Source organism: Cebus imitator, unplaced genomic scaffold (assembly GCF_001604975.1).
Source record: "Cebus imitator isolate Cc_AM_T3 unplaced genomic scaffold, Cebus_imitator-1.0 Scaffold19, whole genome shotgun sequence".
In the NCBI taxonomy this organism is placed as follows: Eukaryota; Metazoa; Chordata; class Mammalia; order Primates; family Cebidae; genus Cebus; species Cebus imitator.
The window spans coordinates 489,030-509,873 of NW_016107334.1; the positions used below are offsets into that span (position 1 = coordinate 489,030).

A 20,844-nucleotide genomic window follows, 5' to 3' on the forward strand; every position below is an offset into this window, starting at 1 on the left:
ACAATCATTTGATCATAAATTCTAAAGCTGGAAATAATGAGCCTAATAGTATATATTATTATATATTATGTATTATATATAATATATATTAGTATATATGTATATATAATATATATACATACAATATATATAATATATATACATATAATATATATATAATAATATATATACATATTTTGAGATGGAGGCTCCCTCTGTTGCCAGGCTGGAGTGCAGTGGCGTGATCTCAGCTCATTGCAACATATGCCTCCCGGGTACAAGCGATTCTCCTGCCTCAACCTGCGAGTAGCTGGGATTATAAGCGCCCGCCACCACGCCCGGCTAATTTTTGTATTTTTAGTAGAGATGGGGTTTCACCATGTTGGCCAGGCTGGTCTCGAACTCCTGACCTCAAGTGATTCGCCCGCCTCCGCTTCCCAAAGTGCTGGAATTACAGGCGTGAGCCACCGCGCCCGGCCCGTTAGATATTTTAAAGGCTCCTTTCTGATTCATATTTCCAAACAGTCCTCTGGATCGATGTACAGCTCTATCCGGTGCTCCATCTGCAGTATTCGCACGCGCTCCTCTTCACCCACACTAGGTTATTAAAATAACAAACAAAAATAAGACCTTCATCGATTAGGGATCGCCGAGACTTTTTAAATGAAAATGCACTAAAAATCCTTAATTCCACCATTCACCGTCTACCACGGAGAAACAGCCCTTCTGCCCGGGGAGACAGCCACATGATTCACTGAGCATTGAATATTGAAACATGAAAAAGGAACGAAATGGTCCTCAACCGCTGACCGGCCGAAAGCCTGGCGTTTCCACGCCGCGGAACGTTCTGCAAGCGCTAAGGGAAGGCGGGGGCGGCACGTTTAGGGGCGGACGGTGAGAAAGGAAGCTCCAGCGGTCTCCTTTTGGCAACCAAGCCGTGGGTCAAGTTTCGGCTTCTGGGGCCAGCGGTCGGTCTGGGCGAGGGGCACAGACCCGGATTCGCATCCTGGCAGGGCACTGACCGGCCAACCGACGTTGGCCGCGGTGACGACGCTTGGCGCCCGCACCTGCCCTCCGAGGGTACCCCGCTGCCCGCTCCGGGGCGTCCGTGAGGCCGGACTCTTAGGTGCCAGGGCTCCTGGGCGCCGGGCCACGTTTCCCAGGGCCGCTCTCAGTGACGCACCAGCCGGAAGTGACCGTGTTGTGGCGGAAGGAGGCGCTTTCTGGGAGTAGCCGGTGCTGAGTGAACCGTGGCCGGCAAAGATGATTCAGGCGATTCTGGTTTTCAACAACCATGGGAAGCCGCGGCTAGTCCGCTTCTACCAGCGTTTCGTGAGTGCAGCCCGGCTTCACCACCCCCCTTCAGGGCTCCCACTACCTCGTCCCTGCTCTCTGGCCCCTCGGCACCCGGGGGCCCCGCTGTTTGGTCACCTGGGGCCCCTGCCTGGTGCATGGCACCCGCCTTATTTAAACACAGCCTGGGCGTATGCCGGTGCGGGGCCTCTGTCTCCCGCCCTGCTGCCCCCGTTCTGACCCCTTTCTAGATCCCGGCATTTCTGTGCCATTTTGTGGCATTTTCTCTTGGGTCTCTGGGAACAAGATAGAAGAGACAGTAGGGAGTGTGCCTTGTTGAGCACTTGAATGATTGAAGTCACATGCTGTCACCTTTTTGGTTGTTGACCAGAGTTTCGCGATGAAGTATTCAGTTTCTGAGAGTTTTTCGTTATAGCCAGAGTGTCTGGAAAAGTTCTTTTTATGGAATTATTTTGCATCGGTGTTGGCTGGAACTTTCCAGAGGCTAGATACCCTTCACTCTGTAGGATTGAAGAGAATCAATTTAAAAGTGGAAAAATGAGAAATTATAAATGCTGATTACGTAAATTTGAATTTTCCAGACATGTTCCTTTGCAAACACATAAGCATCAGTATTTGCCTACTGTCTTTGAAGATTTTATTTCTTCATGGCGGGGTTTCACCATGTTACATAATTGGGGGACGGGTGAAACTGAAAAGGGGAAAGAGTCAAAAAACATGTTCAGGCTTCAGCGCCACCTTTTGTACTCTAGCATCTATTGACAAATTAATAAACCCTTTTCGGACTTTTAATCCGTCTTTTGTCAATTAGGAATGAAAAAATAATTTTACTCCTTCATAGACTTTTTTATTTCTTGAGACATAGTCTCGCTCTGTCGCCCAGGCTGGAGTGCAGTAATGCAATCTTGTCTCCGCGCCCCGGGTTCAAGCGATTCTCCACTTCAGCCTCCCAAGTAGCTGGAGGGGACTACCCGCCACCCTGCCCGGTTTATTTTTGTATTTTTAGTAGAGACTGGGTTTCACCATGTTGGCCAGGATGGTATCGATCTCTTGACCTTGTTATCCTCCCGCCTTGGCCTCCCAAAGTGCTGGGATTACAGGCATGAACCACCACGCTCCCGCCCAGTTTACTTATTTAAAGGCGACAATTCAATGTTGCGTGTTCACAGAGCTGCACAACCATCACCACAAGCAGTTTTAGATCATTTTCATCACCCCAAAAAGAAATCTCTTAGCAGTCTCTCCGTATTTCTCTACTGATGCTCTCCGCTCTAGAGAGTCTGTCTTTCCCTCTCAATTTGCCTGTTCCAGGCATTGCATATAAATGAAATCATAAAATAGGTGTTTTTTTCTGTCTGCCATCTTTCATGAAGTATAATGTTTTCAAGATTCATCCATGCATGTATCTGATGTTCTTTTATTGCTGAATAATATTCCGTTATATGGATATGCCATATTTTGATTATAAGTTGATGTTTCTACTTTTTGGCTCTTATAACTAATGCTGCTATGAACATTCCTGTGCAAGTTTTCATGTGGACCCGTGTCTTCGTTTCTCTTGGTTATATACCCAGGAGTAGAATTGCTGGATCATGTGGTAACTATAGTGAACGTTTTGAGAAACTGCAAGCTATTTTCCAAGTGGCTGCACCATTTTACATTTTCGTCAGCAGTGTATAAGGATTTCAGTTTCTTCACACCTCTGCCATTAACTAATCTGTTTTTTTGATTAAAGACATTTTAGTGGGTGTAAAGTGGTATCTCATTGTGGGGTCATCCCCCCCAGCTCCCGAGACTGAGTCTCACTCTGTTGCCCAGGCTGGAGTGCAGCGGTGTGATCTTGGCTCACTGCAATCTCTGCCTCCCAGATTCAAGCCATTCTCCTGCCTCAGCCTCCCAAGGATTACAGGTGTCGGTCGCTATGCCCGGTTAATTTTTGTTTTCTTAGCAGAGATGGGGTTTTGCTGTGTTGGCCAAGCTGGTCTCAAACTCCTGACCTCAAGTAAGCGGCCCACCTTGGTCTCCCAAAGTGCTGGGATTACAGGTGTGAGCCACCTCGTCCAGCTTATTGTGGCTTTGATTTCAATTTCCATAATGACTAATGATGTTGAGCATCTTTTCATGTGCTTATTGACCATTCGTGTATCTCTGAAGATCATAGGATTTTATAAGACCTCATGAGCACATAAATGAAAGTACGTTGAAAACTACAGAGTACTAAAAAGATATGAGGGGTTATTAAAATCACTGAGGCATGTAAGCAATTGGTAGTTTACCTTTTTACTGAACTAGAAATTAGGTGGCCTCATCATTTCATACCACCTGCCCACTGCTGCCACTTCCCCCAGATCAAAGGCTTTAGTTCAAAAGATTTGTCAGTTTAAAAAGTGCTGATGCTTAGCATGTTTTGTATTTCACATAGTTAATCCCTTACAGCATCCTGTCATCTGTGAGCTTTGTGTGTTCTTTAAATGGAAATGAGGAAAATAGTGATTGATTTACTCAAATTTATAGTGACCAATGATTAGCAAGTTTTCATTCATTCAGTAAATACTGTGAGCCATTCCATACCCATGTGAGTCAAAGTAATTTTCCCAACATGACGTTTTGTCTGTTTTTTTTCCCCTCTCTGTTTCTTTTAAGTAAATAACCATTTCAAAGCTAAATTCTGTGCTGTAGAAAGAAAGGGATTACAATTACTTGAACTTATTTTCTGACTCCTGGGGCAAGTCCAATTTGAAGGTTTTCTAATGCTTTGCTACTCAAAGTGTGGTCCCCAGACCAGCAGAAATGGTATTGCCTGGGTGCTTACTAGGCTTGCATCTCAGGACTTAACCTATACCTACTAAATCTCAATCTGTATTTTAACAACACAGCTGATTCATTGCAAATTAAGATTTGAGAAGCAATGGTTTAGAGCTTTTAATTATTTTCTGTCTTAATTGCTGGTTTCTCCCTCTCATTATCCTTTTTTACCATACCTCTTCTGAAACTCATATGTATAATTAGAAATCAGAGGTGAGCTATCAAAGTGATTTCATCAGAGTTGAGCTTTCTTATGCAGGTGGTAAGTGAAAAAACAAGGCAAGGCACGGTGGCTCACGCCTGTAATTGCAGCAATTTGGAAGGCCAAGGCAGGTGGATCACTTGAGGTGAAGAGTTCAAGACCAGCCTGACCAATATGGTGAAACCCTATTTATACTATAAATACAAAAATTACCCGGGCATGGTGGCACATGCCAGTAATCCCAGCTACTGGGGAGGCTAAGGCAGGAGGTGGAGGTTGCAGTGAACTGTGATCGCATCACTGCCTGGGCAGCAGAACAAGACTCTGTCTAAAAAATAATAATAATAATACCTTTTATTTGTAGCTCTGTGATTGTTCGGAATTTTTAATCTGTAATCTGTTTTTTTCAATAATAGTTTGTTGGTAACACAGCATCTTATATGTAGTATCTACATTACCAGTAAAAAAGATGGCAGCTGTGTTTGCCAATACAGCTTTTTAAAACATTTACATGATTACATCTTGACCTTCTTTAAGTGGTAGACCCGTTGAGATTTATCATATACCTGTCATGGATGTTTTCCAGGGAAAAACAAAATATTTCAGGATCAGGCCTTCTAGTTGTTATTTGACTTTTTTTTGAGAGAGTCTTGCTCTGTTGCCCAGGCTGGAGTGCAGTGGCACCATCTTGGCTCACTGCAACGTCCACCTCCTGGGTTCAAGCAGTTATCCTGCCTTAGCTTCCTGAATAGCTGGGATTACAGGTGCGTGCCAACACACCTGGCTATTTTTTGTATTTTTAGTAAAGATGGGCTTTTACCCTGTTGGCCAGGATGGTCTTGAACTCCTGACCTCGTGATCTGCCCACCTCGGCCTCCCAAAGTGCTGGGATTATAAGCGTGAGCCACCACGCCCAGCCTATTCTTTTTGTATGAGAGTTTATCAATTTCCTTTCCTTGTTTAAATGTCAGCTTACCTATGGGACAGTAACAGTTAGTGACTTAGATATCTAGGTAAATATACCCTATTTTAATTCCTATATCGGAGCCTTATCATCCATTTTTCACAGCTTCACTCTTACTTTTTCTCTACTCATCATTTTTTCATTTCTGGAAACTAAATGTTTAGATGCTCCCAGCTTATAAACACTTCTTCCCTTGTCCATACCCATGGATGGAATGTAGTTTTTCAGGCATGCCCACTGATTCACTTATCTTTTTATTCCACAGCCAGAGGAAATTCAACAGCAGATTGTTCGAGAGACTTTCCATCTAGTCCTCAAGCGAGATGACAACATTTGTAACTTCTTGGAGGGTGGAAGGTAAACTGTCAGCTTCATTTTTCTCCCCATGTATTCACTCTTGTGAGTGACCTTCACTGTTGCGTCTTCTGGCAGCACTCAAGTGTCAGGTGGTACTTGATGCAACTTTGACTGGTCTCAGTATGATCTGCTCAGGGAGAGACACAATTCTCTTTGGGACACAGTTTAGTTATTGTGCTTCTGATATTGCTCATGTAGATGTTGGGGCCCTGGAAGGATAGGCAGGAGAAAAGGTGAGAGAAGGTGGCTTTAGGTACCTCTGTCAAACTTGGTTGCCATTCACCTGGGAAGAATGGCGTGCTTCCAGCATTTGGCCTTCTTTCCAGTGGGCCCTTTCTTATTCTTTGACAAAAGGTTTCTTTTTGGTGTGTTTAAGCTATGGGTATTAAACGTTTCCTATCTTCCGCAGTTTGATTGGTGGCTCTGACTACAAACTGATCTACCGGCACTATGCTACCCTCTACTTTGTATTTTGTGTGGATTCTTCAGAGAGTGAACTTGGAATCTTGGACCTCATCCAGGTATGTGTAGTCAGCTAATGATGGCAGCAGCTTTAGAGAGTTTGCACGGAATTTTTCAGTAACCAGCCTGTGGAACCTTGTGTCCATCTCCTTACTGATATTGGTAAAAGTTGCCAGATGTCCACCAGATGGTGCTCTGGGAAAGCTCCTGAGAAACGCTCAGCACTTTTATATTCATTGGTTTCTACCTAGCCCTTGCACTGCCCTTAGTTTTCATGATTGATTATTTTTTTTCAGCTATCAAACCAAATGACATTTACAAATTTATACTTTTAGCTGGGTGTGGTGGCCGACAATCTGCCACTGCACTCTAGCCTGAGTGACAGAGTGAGACCCTGTCTCAAAAAAAAAAGCTCAAGATGTAGCATCACAAAATCTGGGTTTGACTCGTGAATCTATCATCTGAAAAGTGATATTAGGTTGTAGAATTCAAATGTGAGACTGTGCTTTATAGTACTGTAAACTGTATGTAGCATAGAAATGTGCACATAATATGAGTTTATGTGAAAACGAAGGAAATATAGTGATAATGTATTTTTTAAATTGGGATGAAGTGCTTGCTTCAGCAGCATATATACTAAAAGTAGACCAATGAAGAAAAGATTAGCATTGCCACTATGCAAGGATGACATGCAAATTGGTAAAGCATTCCATATTATAAACAATAAAGAAAATTTTTTAAAAGAGAAAAAAAATTTGGGACACAGTTATTAGAGAAAATGGACTGTAGAGATTTATATTAACACAAAAAATTGAATTTTATAGTTTAATGGACATTTATTAAATATTTAGTGTACATTGAATTTGGGAAGATCAGATAAGTAAAATGTAAAACTAATAGGAACTAAAAGGTTTGATCTTTGTATTTGTCTTTTAAGACAAAGTCTTGCTCTCAAACTGGAGTGTAGTGGTGCGATCATAGCTGACTGCCGCCTCCATCTCCCAGGCTCAACCCATCCTTCTGCCTCAGCCTCCTGAGTAGCAGGGCGTACAGGTGTGTATCACCACACCTGGCTAATTTTTTGAATTTTTTAAAGATGAGGTCTCACCATGTTGTCCAGGCTGGTCTCGAACATCTGAGCTCATGCAGTCTTCCTGCTTTGGCCTCCCAAAGTGCTGGGATTACAGCCATGAACCAGTGCACCCAGCTGATCTTTGAAAAGACAATAAAAATAAATAGTTGGCCTAATTGACATAAAGAAGATAGAAGTCAGAAATGGAAAACATTGTTTTAAAAGGATGATATATATGTGGTTATATTACCAACATATTTGAAATAGCTGACTACAAAAAATAACTACCCTGGCCTGGCGCCATGGCACATGCCTGTAATCCCAGCACTTTGGGAAGCAGAGGAGGGTGGATCACTTGAGACCAGGAGTTGGAGACCAGCTTGGTCAACATGGTAAAACCTCATCTGTACTAAAAATAGAAAAATTAGCTGGGCATGGTGGCGCATGCCTATAATCCCCAGCTGCTTGGCTACTTGGGTAGCTGAGGCACGAGAATCATTTGAACTTGGGAAGCGGAGGTTGCAGTGAGCTGAGATCACACCTGCACTCCAGCCTGGGCGATGGAGGAAACTGTCTCAAAAATACAAAAACAAAAAACTGCCCATATGAAATTAATATAAAGGTACTAAAATAATTGGATGAAATAATAGTCGTTTTTTTAATAAAAAAAAAAAAAGAAAGAAAGAAAAGAACTGACTCTCTAATGGGCTCACAGTAACATTTTTTAAAGTTGAAGTACATTAAAATCTGTATATTATATTAAGTTATTTTTTAAACCTAGAACAAGGAATCCTACTACTTAAGCATACTTTATGGAGTAAATCGGTTATCATCCAAAAACCTAATTCTAAAAGGGAAGATGTTCATCAAATACTGTATATTAGTATTGGTACAAAGTTACTAACAGAAATCTTAGCCAACAATCTATTGAACCAAGGGATTGTGAGTCCTGGCTTTTTTTTTCCTTTTGACTGTCCCATGAACAAGCACTGTGCCCTTAAATAAATCATCTAGGCTTTATTGGCCTTAAAGGTTTTTGTTTGTTTTTGTCTCTTTCGTGTGTTGGGTTTTTGTTTAAATCTACAATGATACTAGATACTCTTTTCTAGCCCTAAATTTATTTCTTTAGCAGGAAAACTGCATACTATTAAATAGAATTATACATTGTGCCCAAATAGTATTTATCCCAGGTTGGAAGTCAGTGTAACAAAGAAAAATTCAGAGGAGTGATTCTCTAAATACACTGTTAATCTGGAATAAGAAGCATTTTTGATTAAAAGTACACATTTATTAATATAACTTTACTTTTTGAAGAAATAAATATATTTATGTGGTTCAGAATTCAGAGGCACACTGTAATTATACAGGTGGAATATCCCTTTGAAATTCTTGGGACCAGAAGTGTTTTGGATTTTGGACTTTTTCAGAGTTGGGGATATTTGCATTATACTTATTCTAAATCTGAAAGTCCAAAATCCAAAATGGACAATGAGCATTGCCTTTGAGTGTTGTGTCGGCACTCAAAAATGTTGGATTTTGTAGTGTTTTGGATTTCAAATGTTCAAACTATATAGTGAAAAATATCCTCCTTCGTCTTTTCCCCAGTCATCTAGTTTACTTTCCTTGAAGCAACCAATTTTAGTTTCAAAACCAAGAGCCAAGAACCAGAGCCAATGTTATCTCAAGGGTGAAATCTGTAGGCATTTATGAATATTCTTGTTAAGGATTTCGTCCAGGTTTATTGGCTCATAGCTATAATCCTAACCCTTTGGGAGCCCAAGGCAGGGGGATCACTTGAGCTCAGGAGTTCAAGACCAGCCTGGGAAACATAGTGAGACCTAGTCTCTATAAAAAAATCAGATGGTGTGCCTTGTGGTCCCAGCTTCTCAGGTGGCTGAAGCAGGAGGACTGCTTGAGCCCGAGAGGTTGAGGTTTCAGTGAGCTACTTGGCTCTAGCTTGAGTGACAGAGCGAGACTCTATCTCACACACACAAAAAAGGAGTGTCTTTTATTGCTTACTCTAATTTTGACAAACATGTAGTGAGTGATATAAAAATAAATGAAGAAGTGACATAGTAAAGAGAGAGGTAAGTTATCACTGTAAGGTGGCCAAATTATGGACATAGAAAATCTTTTAAAAAAAATTATAAGTAAGAAATGATATGAGCAAAATTACAGAATATGAGATAAATCCAAGAAAATTTTCTATTTCTGAGAAAACAGAAAATTCATAATTAAAGAAGTCTCATTTACAGTAGTGATAAAGGATAGTGCTTGGAAATTAGCTTGGTATGGAACACTTGACATTGATTCCAATAAAATTATAAAATCTTAAAGGAAAAACAAAGAAATACTTGGAACAAATGAAGCTACAAACTCTCCCCTGTTGGGAATAGTCGAGCAAAGATGACAGTAGTCTCAAAGATAGTGAGCAATACATCAAATGGAAAACCTAGTATAATTCCATCAGGAGATCTTATAGAACTCGATAAAGGCAAAATTTATTGGGAAAATAAGTGTCCAAGAAATGCAAAAGTAGATTTCCAGGGAAAAAGGACAGTGATGGGAGATTTGCTTTACTAGGTTTCAGAATATATCATAGTTACAAGCTGGGTGCAGTGGTTCACGCCTGTAATCCCAGCACTTTGGGAGGCTGAGGTAGACGGATGATGAGGTCAGAAGTTCGACCAGCCTGGCCAATATAGTGAAACCCTGTCTATACTAAAAATACAAAAATTAGCCGAGCTTGGTGGCACACACCTATAGTCCCAGCTACTTGGGAGGCTGAGACGGGAGAATCGCCTTAACCCGGGAGGTGGAGGTTGTGGTGAGCCAAGATCACACCACTGCACTCCAGCCTGGGCAACAGAGTGAGACTTCATCTCAAAAAAAAATAATAATAGTAATAGATACAGATGAATTGGTTATCTAGAAAATCCAAATCGGTTGGAAACAATTGGAACTAATAGAGTTCAGTAAGACGGCTGGATGCAAGTTTAACATACAGAAATCAGTAGTTTTCTGCCAAGCGCAGTGGCCCACGCCTGTAATCCCAGCTCTCTGGGAGGCCGAGGGTGAGGTGGGCGGATCACATAAGGTCAGGACTTTGAAACCAGCCTGGCCAACGTGTCTCTACTAAACCCTGTTTCTACTAAAAATAAACCTCGCGAAACCCTGTCTCTACTAAAAATACAAAAATTAGCTGGGCACAGTGGCGCAGGCCTGTGGTCCCAGCTACTTGGGAGGCTGAGGCAGGAGAATCACTTGAACCTGGGAGGTGGAGCTGAGATTGCACCACTGCACTCCAGCCTGGGTGACAGAGTAAGACTCTGTCTCCAAAAAAAAAAAGAGTAGCTTTTGATCTGTGCCTCAATATCTTGGTTTTAAAAAAAAGATATTAGTAACTTTCACTTAGCAGTAATAAACTAAGGAATGTAATATTAAAAGCAGCCCATGCACAATAGCAAAAAGTTTCATAAGATACCCACAAATGTAAAATATGTATAAGATCTATATGAAGAAGACTTAAAATTCTGCTAAAAATATGAAAAAAAGAGCTATGTAAGTGAATATAACATACTCTTCCTGTTGAGAAAACATTAAAAAGTGTCAGTACTTCCAGATTATAAATTAATGAAAACCCAATCAGAATCCCAGTAAGATTTTTTCTTAAATTATGTTTTGTGTGTGTGAAATGTACATGTAGAAAAATATACAAACATGCCTATAGAGGATAAAGATGCCAATAGAATGAACCCCTATGTACCCGTCACCCAGAACATTACAAGAACCTTAGAAACTCCTCAGTGCCCCTCCTCAATTCTGTCCCTCTCCCTCATTGCATTTCTCAGACTTTTAGGTTGACCATTCCTGTGCTGCTCTTGATAGTTCTCCCATGTGATATATATCCTTAGAGTATATTTTGCTTGGTTCAGAAAAGCTAAGTGACAAGCACAAACTTAGCTGTGCAAGGAAAGGCTAATTTGCCACTTTTAGGTGAAGTCTCCCAAGAGAAGATAAGCCGAATAGAGTCTCTGGGTCATTGTGTGGCTTCCGTGTACCCAAGAGTTTACAAGAGCCCCTTCTGGGAAGTCAGAGGTCAAAGTCAGTGACTGAGTTCTGGAAAATTCACTGCTCACCACAGTCAGAGCATCAGGCTCTGGCTGTCTAGCTGGAACTCCACATTTTCTGATTCTGAGTTTTCCATGACTTACCTTTGTATGTCAAGAGTAGGTCAAAGCAGAACATTTCAGAGGGGTAAAATGAATATTCTCAGTGGATTCAGGCAGCAGAATACCTAGGATATCAGACACTGGATACTTTGTTTCCTGTTTTTAAATTACCATGAATAAAACTGTAAGTTTATGCCAACAGTTGTGCCTATTCATACCCTACTAAAAACAGAAAGCCTGGGTCAAAGGGAATTAATATTTCTAATCATAATGCATGTCACTAGATAGATATTTAGAAACAGTGTGTTGGCTGGGTGCAGTGGCTCACGCCTGTAATCCCAGGACTTTGGGAGGCTGAGGTGATCGGATCACCTGAGGTCAGGAGTTCAAGACCAGCCTGACCAACATGCTGAAACCCAGTCTCCACTGAAAATACAAAAAATTGACGAGGCGTGGTGACACGTGCCTGTAATCTCAGCTATTCTGGGGACTGAGGCAGGAGAATTGCTTGAACCCAGGAGGTAGAGGCCGTGGTGAGCTGAGATTGCACCATTGCACTCCAGCCTGGGCAGCAAGAGTGAAACTCTGTCTCAAAAAAAAAAAAGCAAACGTATGTTAATTTATAAAGCCTCCAGTAGTATATAAGTTTGTTTCCTCCCAACTCCAATACTGAAGTGTGTCATTTTAAATTTCTACTCAGATCGAGTTACCTCACGTTTAAATTTTTATTAATTATGCTTCCTTTTTCCACGTCAACTTTCTATAATATAATTGAACCACTTGTCCAGTGAAGTCTAGATCCTGGCATATTTCATATATTCTAAGGTACACATTTTATCACACTTTAATAACTCTAAAATCAGGATGTGTATTATACTGCATGACATCTTACAATTATAATTGACAGCACTGTTTTCTTTGTTAGTAGATAAAATAATGGTTTGCCTTATAATCAACAAATAAGTCAATCTCTATGTATTTTGAATTTATTTTAAAACTCACCTATTTTTTCCAAACTATTATATTAAATGTAAATAATCCATTTTTACCTCCCCTTGTTGAAGAAACTGTAATGTGCACTGTGTTAAGTTTAGAGTAAAACCCAAGCTTCTTATTACAGCCTGTAAGCCCCAACATGGCCTGGCTCCTTTGCCTCGCCCTCCCCTCACCGTATACCCTCATCCTCACCATGCTCTAGCCTTCTTGCTGTTATTCAAACACTAGTCTGTTTTCGCCTCCGGGCCTTTGTACTCGTTCCTCATTCTATCCCCTGGAATGCTGTCATCTAGGTTCTTCCACTTCAGCTCTTCGAATGACTGGCTTCTTTTATCATTTATGTCTCAGCTCAAGTTTTAATCCTTGGAGAGACTTTCTTGGCACTTTATCTGAAGTAACCCCATCACATCCTCCTGTTTACTTCCTTTAGGACACGTAGGATAATAGAAAATATCTTGCTTCTTTTGCCTCTTTGTTCTTCCCACACCCAGAATATAAACTGGGTAAGAACATGACTTGTTGACTGTGGCATCAACAACGGTATGTACCTAGCAGGTAGTCAGTCACCACACCTTTAATATTGGTTGAATATATATATATATATATATATATATATTTTTTTTTTTTTTTTGAGACAGTTTCACTTTTGTTGCCCAAGCTGGAGTGCAGCAGTGGTGCAATCTCGGCTCACTGCAACCTCTACCTCCCTGATTCAAGCGATTCTCCTGCCTCAGCCTCCTGAGTAGGTGGGACTACAGTAGGTGGCTCCCACCACTGCACTCAGCTAATTTTTATATTTTTTTTTCTTTTTTTTCTTTTTTTTTTTTTTTTTATTTTTTTATTTTTTTTTTTTTTTTTTTTTTTTTTTTTTTTTTTAAGACGGGGTTTCACCATGTTGGTCAGGCTGGTCTTGAACTCCCCACCTCAGGTGATCCACCCCCCTTGGCTTCCAAAGTGCTTGGATTACAGGCATGAGCCACTACGCCCGGCCAATTTTTATATTTTTAGTAGAAATGGGGTTTCACCATATTGACCAGACTGGTCTTGAACTTCTGGCCTCAATGTGAGCCACCACCTCAGCCTCCCAAAGTGCTGGGATTACAGGTGTTAGCCACTGTGCCTGGCTATTTATTGTTTAAATATAGTTTCACATACCTAGTAAGACTAGTTATTTCCCTTGGTGGCAGTTGTTTTTCAATACATTCTCTGATATTTATACCAATTTGTTCATCCATATATATTCTCGAATAATTTGCAAATGTCCTAAAAAGTCTGTGTTGGATTATAATTATAAATAGAAGTTAATTACAGTAGCACTTCCCTCTTGTTTTTTCATTTCTTCTTTCAAACCTTGCATTAAAGTTTCTTTTATTTCTTTTTATTTTTTGGAGACAGAGTCTCACTTTGCCGCCCAGGCTGGAGTGCAGTGGTGTGATCTCAGCTCACTGCAACCTCTGCTTCCCAGCTTCAAGCAATTCTCATGCCTCAGCCACCCTAATAGCTGGGATTACAGGGGTGTGCCACCACACCTGGCTAACTTTTGTATTTTTAGTAGAGAAGGGGTTTTCCCATGTTGGCCAGGCTAGTCTCAAACTCCTGATCTCAAGTGATCCACCCATCTCAGCCTCGAGAACTGCCCAAATCTTAAGTTTTATTGTTTTTATTCAAAAAAGGTTGTGGCGCAATGGCTTGCACCTGTAATCCCAGCACTTTGGGAGGGTGTGGCGAGTGGATCAGCTGAGATCAGAAATTCAAGACAAGCCTGGCCAACATGGTAAAACCCCATCTCTACTAATAATACAAAAAATAAAAATAAAAAATTAGCTGGGTGTGGTGGCGTACATCTGAAATCCCAGCTACTCCGGAGGCTGAGGCAGGAGAATTACTTGAATGTGGGAAGCAGAAGTTGCAGTTAGCTGAGATCACACCACTGCACTGCAGCCCAGGTGACAGAGTAAGACCCTGTCTCAAAACAAACAAACAAACAAACAAAGAAATTAGCCTGGGGTGATGGCATGCATCTGTGATTCCCAGCTATTGCCAGTCTGAGATTGAAGGATTGCTTGAGCCCAAGAGATCAAGGCTGCAGTGAGCTGTGATTATACCACTGTACTCCAGCCTGCACGACAGAAAAAGGTCCTGGCACGGTGAGACCGTATCTCAAAAATAAGATAAAAATAAGAATATTTTCAAATATATGCCAGTCGGATGGGTGAAAAAAATGCAAATTCATTGTTTTCACTAGAGTTTCCCTGAATAGTAGTGAGGCTGTGTATCTTTGGTATTTGGAAACGTCTGTGACATCTGTCCACTTTTCCAATGGCTCATTTGTTTATTTAAGTTGGATTTTTTTCCTAATTTTATGGATTTTTTTGTTGTTGTTATATTTATTGCAAATATTTTCTCCCAGTCTGTTGGTCTTTTTTCTTTAGGTACATCTGCCAGTTGTTTTCTTCATAGCTCCTAAGGTACGAAAATATTTTCCAATAGTTTTGCCATTGTTGTTTCTTTCAGAGAAAGTCATTTTTGTTATTATCACCACCCAGCTTACTTGTGCTGGATTATGTACCAATGGCAAGATCTTCTAACGAACATCTGCATGACATTTCCTTTATATTTTAAAAGATGAGAATAACTATACAAGGTTAAGACAAAAGTACATAAGATAACAGACACCATAAAATACATGTATGAAATTTCATTCTACCTACAGCATTTTATGTTTGAAAAGTAAAATTCATGAACCGAAAATTACTGTCTTTTATAGTCTTTTCAGGTTTAATGGAAGTGAGTATAAACGTGATTACAATACCTATATCACTGATCTGATATTTATGAAGAAAATCTTATTTTTCGATAAATTAAAGCCAATGCAAATAGGAACAGGCTTTCAGTTTTTTGGTGGTGTTTTTTTTGTTTTTTTTTTTTTGAGACAGAGGCTCACTCTGTAGCCCAGGCTGCAGTGCAGTGGCACCATCTTGGCTCACTGCAACCTCTGCCTCCCGGGTTCAAGCAATTCTTGTGCATCAGCCACCTGAGTAGCTGGGGATTTCACTGTGTTGGCCAGGCTGGTCTCAAACTCCAAGCCTCAAGTGATCCACCTCGGCCTCCCAGAGTACTGGGATTACAGGTGTGAGCTACCATGCCCGGCCACGTTTCAGTTTTATAAGATAGAATTATGAACATGGATGGTGGTGATGGTTACGTGTTAAATGCTGCTGAATTCACCTAAAAAATCACTATGATGGTAAATTTTATGTTATGTGTATTTTACCACAGCTTACAAAAAGAAAGGAAAACAAGTCAGTGCGACACTCAATACTAACTGGAACACTAGCTCTTGGGAACGAGGACCTAACATCAGAACAAGAAGGTTCTAAGTTCCCAAACCTTCAAAGTGTGATCCGTTTCAAACTGCATCCATTTCCCACATTGAAGATGTGAAACCCAACCCCATTCCTCTTTTTGTGTGGATCTGTGATCTTGCCTTTTCATACTGAGCATCTAGATTTTTAAATACAGTACTTCCTATTGCTTCAAAGTCTTGTACTTTTCTTCATCAACTAAGCTACATCTAGCTTCATCTTCACCCTTAATACCCACTCATTTTCTATATATGACATTTTGGTCCTTGTTTCCCAAAGTCATATTTCAGCAGACAGGGAGTTTGCCCTGTTTTTCTTGCCTTGACTTTTTTTTCACCAAATGTCACTGGATTTCCGGGTGCTGTGTCACAATCCCTAGGTACAGCTGTTCAGTGTCTGCTGAAGCTGTTGCTTGCAGGGCTCCCATTTGAGCTGCCATAGCTACTTGAGTACTGGCATTCCTGATGCCAACAGGGCAGCAACACTGAGAACACGATCTCTAGTAACTGCAGCTATTTCTTTTCTTTGTTTTTCCAAGTATTTAATTAAAAAAAATTTTCCCCAACACCTACCCCAACGATTTCTGTTTCTTGCTGTTCTTGTAATTTCATTGCCTTTTCCAACCTCCCAGCTAAAGCTTCTTAGGCATCCATTGCTATGCCTCTGCCTCTGAAAAGAGATGCACTAGAAATCTGGCTTAAACTTCTGCTGGATCTTCTTAGTTTCTCAGTGCTCTTCTTTTTCTCTTGACTTCTGCTTCATGTACTATTTCTGCTTCTTTCCTATGCGTGTCATTTATTTATTTACTTATTTTTCATACACAACACAGATGTAGTTTTTATCTTGAGCAGGAGCAAGATCTGATCCATGTTTTTTTTTTTTTTTTTTTGAGATGGAGCCTTGCTCTTGTTTCCCAGGCTGGAGTGCCATGGTGTGACCTTGGCTCACTGCAACCTGCACCTCCTGGGTTCAAGCAATTCTCCCACCTCAGCCTCCCGAGTAGCTGGGACCACAGACATGCACCACCATGCCTGGCTAATTTTTGTATTTTCAGTAGAGACAGGGTTTTGCCATGTTGGCCAGGCTGTTCTCAAACTCCTGAACCTTAGGCGATTTGCCTGACTTGGCCCCCCAAAGTGCTGGGATTATGGGTATAAGCCACCGTGTCCATCCCATGGTTTTCTTTTCCTGCTTTTAGGACATGATTGTTCTTCTCTCTGCTTTTGGAGTGAGACTTCTTCTTTTCCCTCTTTTTACTATGATGATGCCTTTCACAAGACCTCTGTCTTGAGTAACTTCTGCTTCTTGATGGTTTTCTTTGTGTTTGTGTCCTCATCATTTTCAGATTAATTTATTTATTTATCGAGACAGGATCTCTCTCTGTTGCACAAGCTGAAGTGCAGTGGCATGATCACAACTCACTGTAACCTCTGTCTCCCGGACACAAGCCTCCCACTACAGCCTCCCGAGTAGCTGGGACCACAGGCACACGCCACCACGCCTGGCTAGTTTTTGTGTTTTTTGTAGAGACAGGATTTTGCCATATTGCCCAAGCTGGTCTCAAACTTGTGAGCCCAAGCAATTCGCCCACCTTGGCCTCCAAAGTACTGGGATTACAGATGTGAGCCACCATGCCCAGCCCATTTTCAGAAGAATGTTCTTTGTCATTATGCTCCTCAGAAGTATATTTCTTAAAGGATTTGTTGTAGGATTCCTGAGTCCTTGCCACATTATGAAATAGGCTTATTGTTTTCCTGCCTGAGTCCACAGTGTCTTCAATTCAGCCACTTTGCCCATCAGCATGCTGTTTGTATTTTAGTCCTTCATTTTCTTTCCCTTGACCTTGATTGTAATCTTGAATAATAATGTTTTGAGTCTCTAAGAAAAACAGATACATCTGACAGCTCTTCCCCTTCCCCACCCACCCTAAGCCACCACTATCTGGGCATGTCTTTTTCTGGTGCTAGTCCATCTTGTCCTGGATAACTAGCCTGTCTTGAGAACCCAGTCTTCATTTCATTAAACATCTTGAATGAAAACTGCCTTTTGGCACAGTGCTGCTGCCAAATACAGTCTGGCTCTACTCACGTGTCTTCTGGCTGCCACAGTTCAGAGCTCAGGCCACTAGGGTGGCACCTCCATTTCCTGCTTTTAACAGTACCAGCCACCTCAGAGCTTCACCACACACTGACTAGCTCCTTCTAGGGTCCTGGATGGCACCCTGGGGATCTGCCATTGCTTTTTAAATTTATTTTTTACATTTAGCTCATTAATATCTATTAGGTGTTTTTATGTCTACATTGAAATAGGTAACTTTATTTTTCTCCCAAAGGATAACTGTTCCAGTGTTATCAGTTAGCTTGTTTTTACCCAACCTAAAACACGACCTTTATTTTAAAAATTGCATTTTATAAACGTGTATGTTTCAGTAATTTACATTCTGTTCCACTGATCTATATTCCCATTTTAGAATTTTATTTTATTTTTAAAATTTATTTAGAGAGAGGGTCTTGCTCTGTCACTCAGACTGGAATGCAGTGGTGCAATGATAATTCATTCCAGCCTTGAATTCCTGGGCTCAACCTCCCACCTCAGCCTTCCAAGTAGCTGGGACTACAGGTGTGTGCCACTGTGCCTGGCTAATTTTTTTATTTTTATTTTTTTGTAGAGATGATGTTTTGCTCTGTTGCCTTGGCTGGTCTCAAACTCCTGGGCTCAAGGGATCCTCCTGTCTCGGTCTCCCAAAGTGTTAGGATTATAGGGATGAGCCACTGTGCCCAGCCTTAGTATTATACTATTTTAGTTAACAAAGCTTTACAATGAATTCTGAGATCTAGGAAAACAAGTCATTCCTTATTATCACTGTTTTTCCAAATTTTCTTAACAGAGTAGTCTTTCACATTTAATTTTCTGTAAGAACTTTAGATTTTGTCAAGTTTCATTTTCTAAAATCCTATTAGGGACTTCTAAATTCATTTTCTTCCTTTAAAACTATAGAAAGTGAATTTTAAAAACACATACACATACAAGGATAGAGAGTACAGGAAAGGAGACAACAGCAATGAAACTTTTGAAAGCAGACAAGGATCTGACTGCCTGACAATTGATTTGGCAAGCCACATCCCAGCCAACAGTAGCGAAAGCTGGCAGCATACAGTTTCACTGGGGTGTGGTTCTGGAGCAGACAGGGAAAGCTGTCTGAGAATGAATTCATTCCCTAAGTCCTTTTCCCAATTCCAGGTCTCTGGTCAATTGCACTTACCCCAGCACAAGACTACAGGTTTATTCCCTGCAGAGGATGAAAGAAAGTGTCTCTGGCTTAGGGGACACAAAGTGTACTTGATGGGACAAGTTGGGGATTAAATGGTCATGTGTTTTCTGATTGTTGAACACTAACTTGCCAGCCCAGTCAGCAACGACATTTCTGGCAACTGTATTTTATTCTCCAGGCAGGAGAAAGATTTCACTGGGGAAGCAAACAGCTGTGGGGGTGGGCAACAAATATCCATGATTGTAGAGCTTCCAGTCAGCCTTTAATTCTTGTGAATGAAAAACCAAGGATTATCAGACATCTAAGGAAAACCTCTAACATAGGAGACAAAATGAACAAACAATAAAAAGTAACTTAGAAATGGATACCATATAAAGAAAAGGAAAAAGTTAAAATAATAAAAAAAAAAAAAAAAAAAAAACCAAAAAAAAAAAAAAAACAGACAAACCCAAACCCCTATTCTTAAGCTACAGAGAAAGTCTGGCTAACATGATGAAACCCCATCTCTACAAAAAATGCAAAAATTAGCCAGGCATGGTCCCAGCTACTTGGGAGGCTGAGGCAGGAGAATCACCTGAATGTGGGAGGCTGAGGCTATAGTGAGCTGAGATCACACCACTGTACTCCAGCCCGGGTGACAGAGTGAGACCCTGTCTCAAAAAAAGAAAAATTTAAAAAGCCACAGAGAAATAAAAGAAGACAAACATAAATGGGTGCTAAACAATCAAAAACACTCATCCAGAGCAAAATGGTCCCTTAGAAATAAAAAACCTGAGAGGAAATGGCAAAACAAAAAACCCACTTTAATTGAAGTATTAGAAAATTAAGTTAAGCAACTGTCTTAGAATGGGCAGAGATGGAAAATGGGAGAGAAAATATAAGAAAATAAGACAGAGGCCAGGTGCAGTGGCTCACATCTGTAATCCCAGCACTTTGGGAGGCCAAGGCAGGGGAATCATTTGAGGTCAGGAGTTCTAGACCAGCCTGGCTTCGAACATGGTGAAACCCCGTCTCTACTAAAAACACAAAAATTAGCCAGGCGTGGTGACGCACACCTATAATCCCAGCTACTTGGGAGGCTGAGGCAGGAGAATTGCTTGAACCCAGGAGACAGAGGCTGCAGTGAGCTGAGATTGCACCACTGCATTCCAGCCTAGGCTACGGAGTGAGACTGCATCTCAAAAAAGACAGAGGTCCAGTACTCGAATATAAGCAGCTCCAGAAAAATTGATTAGGAATGTGGAAAGGAAGGAATTCTCAACAAAATAATTTGACAGAATTTCCCAGAACTGAAGGACTTGAACTGCAGGATTATAAGGCCTTACCAAGTACCCAGCACAGTGACTGAGAAATAGACCCATTTAGCTACGTTGTCCTTACAGTGAAATATTCTGGCACTGTTAAAAATGTAAAGATTTATGAATAGCACTGATAGGAAATTATTGTATGTGGTTTTTGGCATACGTGTATATGTCTGTTAGATATGTTATCTGAGAGCAGAATTACTAGGTCATAGCGCATTAGTACATAATGTCTAATAGTTTTCCACAGTGGTTGGTATCTGGCACAACACAGTGCACTGGTTATCAGCTGCAGGGAAGGAATCTAAATGCTTTTGCCCATTGCATCTTGGTATCAGAGTCACCAAGGGAAACAGTGCAAGCACTGGATAAAGCTTTACTTACATAGAGGAGGCAGAGCAGGACCAGCTCCAGTAGTGTGCTTTGGTTCCTCATGGCATGTAGGTTTATCTCGCCAGCAGCTGGCTGCGACAGGGTGGTTTGCCTCCAAGCACCCGCCTTGTGCTACAGTGGAATGGGGTGGCTTGCCTCTGAGCACCCGCCTTGTGCTACAGTGGAATGGGGTGGTTTGCCTCTGAGCACCC

The 20,844-nt window shown here is 41.1% G+C and overlaps 1 protein-coding gene and 1 non-coding gene across 3 annotated transcripts in view; both read left to right on the plus strand.

Annotated features, from left to right (window-relative positions):
• The first annotated feature begins 731 nt into the window (after positions 1-731).
• Positions 732-20,844, plus strand: part of AP3S2 (adaptor related protein complex 3 subunit sigma 2) — a 68,170-nt gene continuing 48,057 nt past the window's right edge. Inside the window, exons 1-3 of one of the 2 annotated variants that reach the window (XM_037734647.1) lie at positions 732-1,311; positions 5,530-5,621; positions 6,031-6,142. In XM_037734647.1, the coding sequence (XP_037590575.1) occupies positions 1,243-1,311; positions 5,530-5,621; positions 6,031-6,142 (273 nt within the window). In that variant the 5' untranslated portion in view covers positions 732-1,242. The remainder of the gene's footprint in view (positions 1,312-5,529; positions 5,622-6,030; positions 6,143-20,844) is intronic. The other variant, XM_017517305.2, reaches the window with a different exon arrangement.
• LOC119469647 lies at positions 6,696-6,802 on the plus strand. Its single transcript, XR_005198483.1, has one exon. It is a non-coding gene; the product is annotated as a U6 spliceosomal RNA (small nuclear RNA).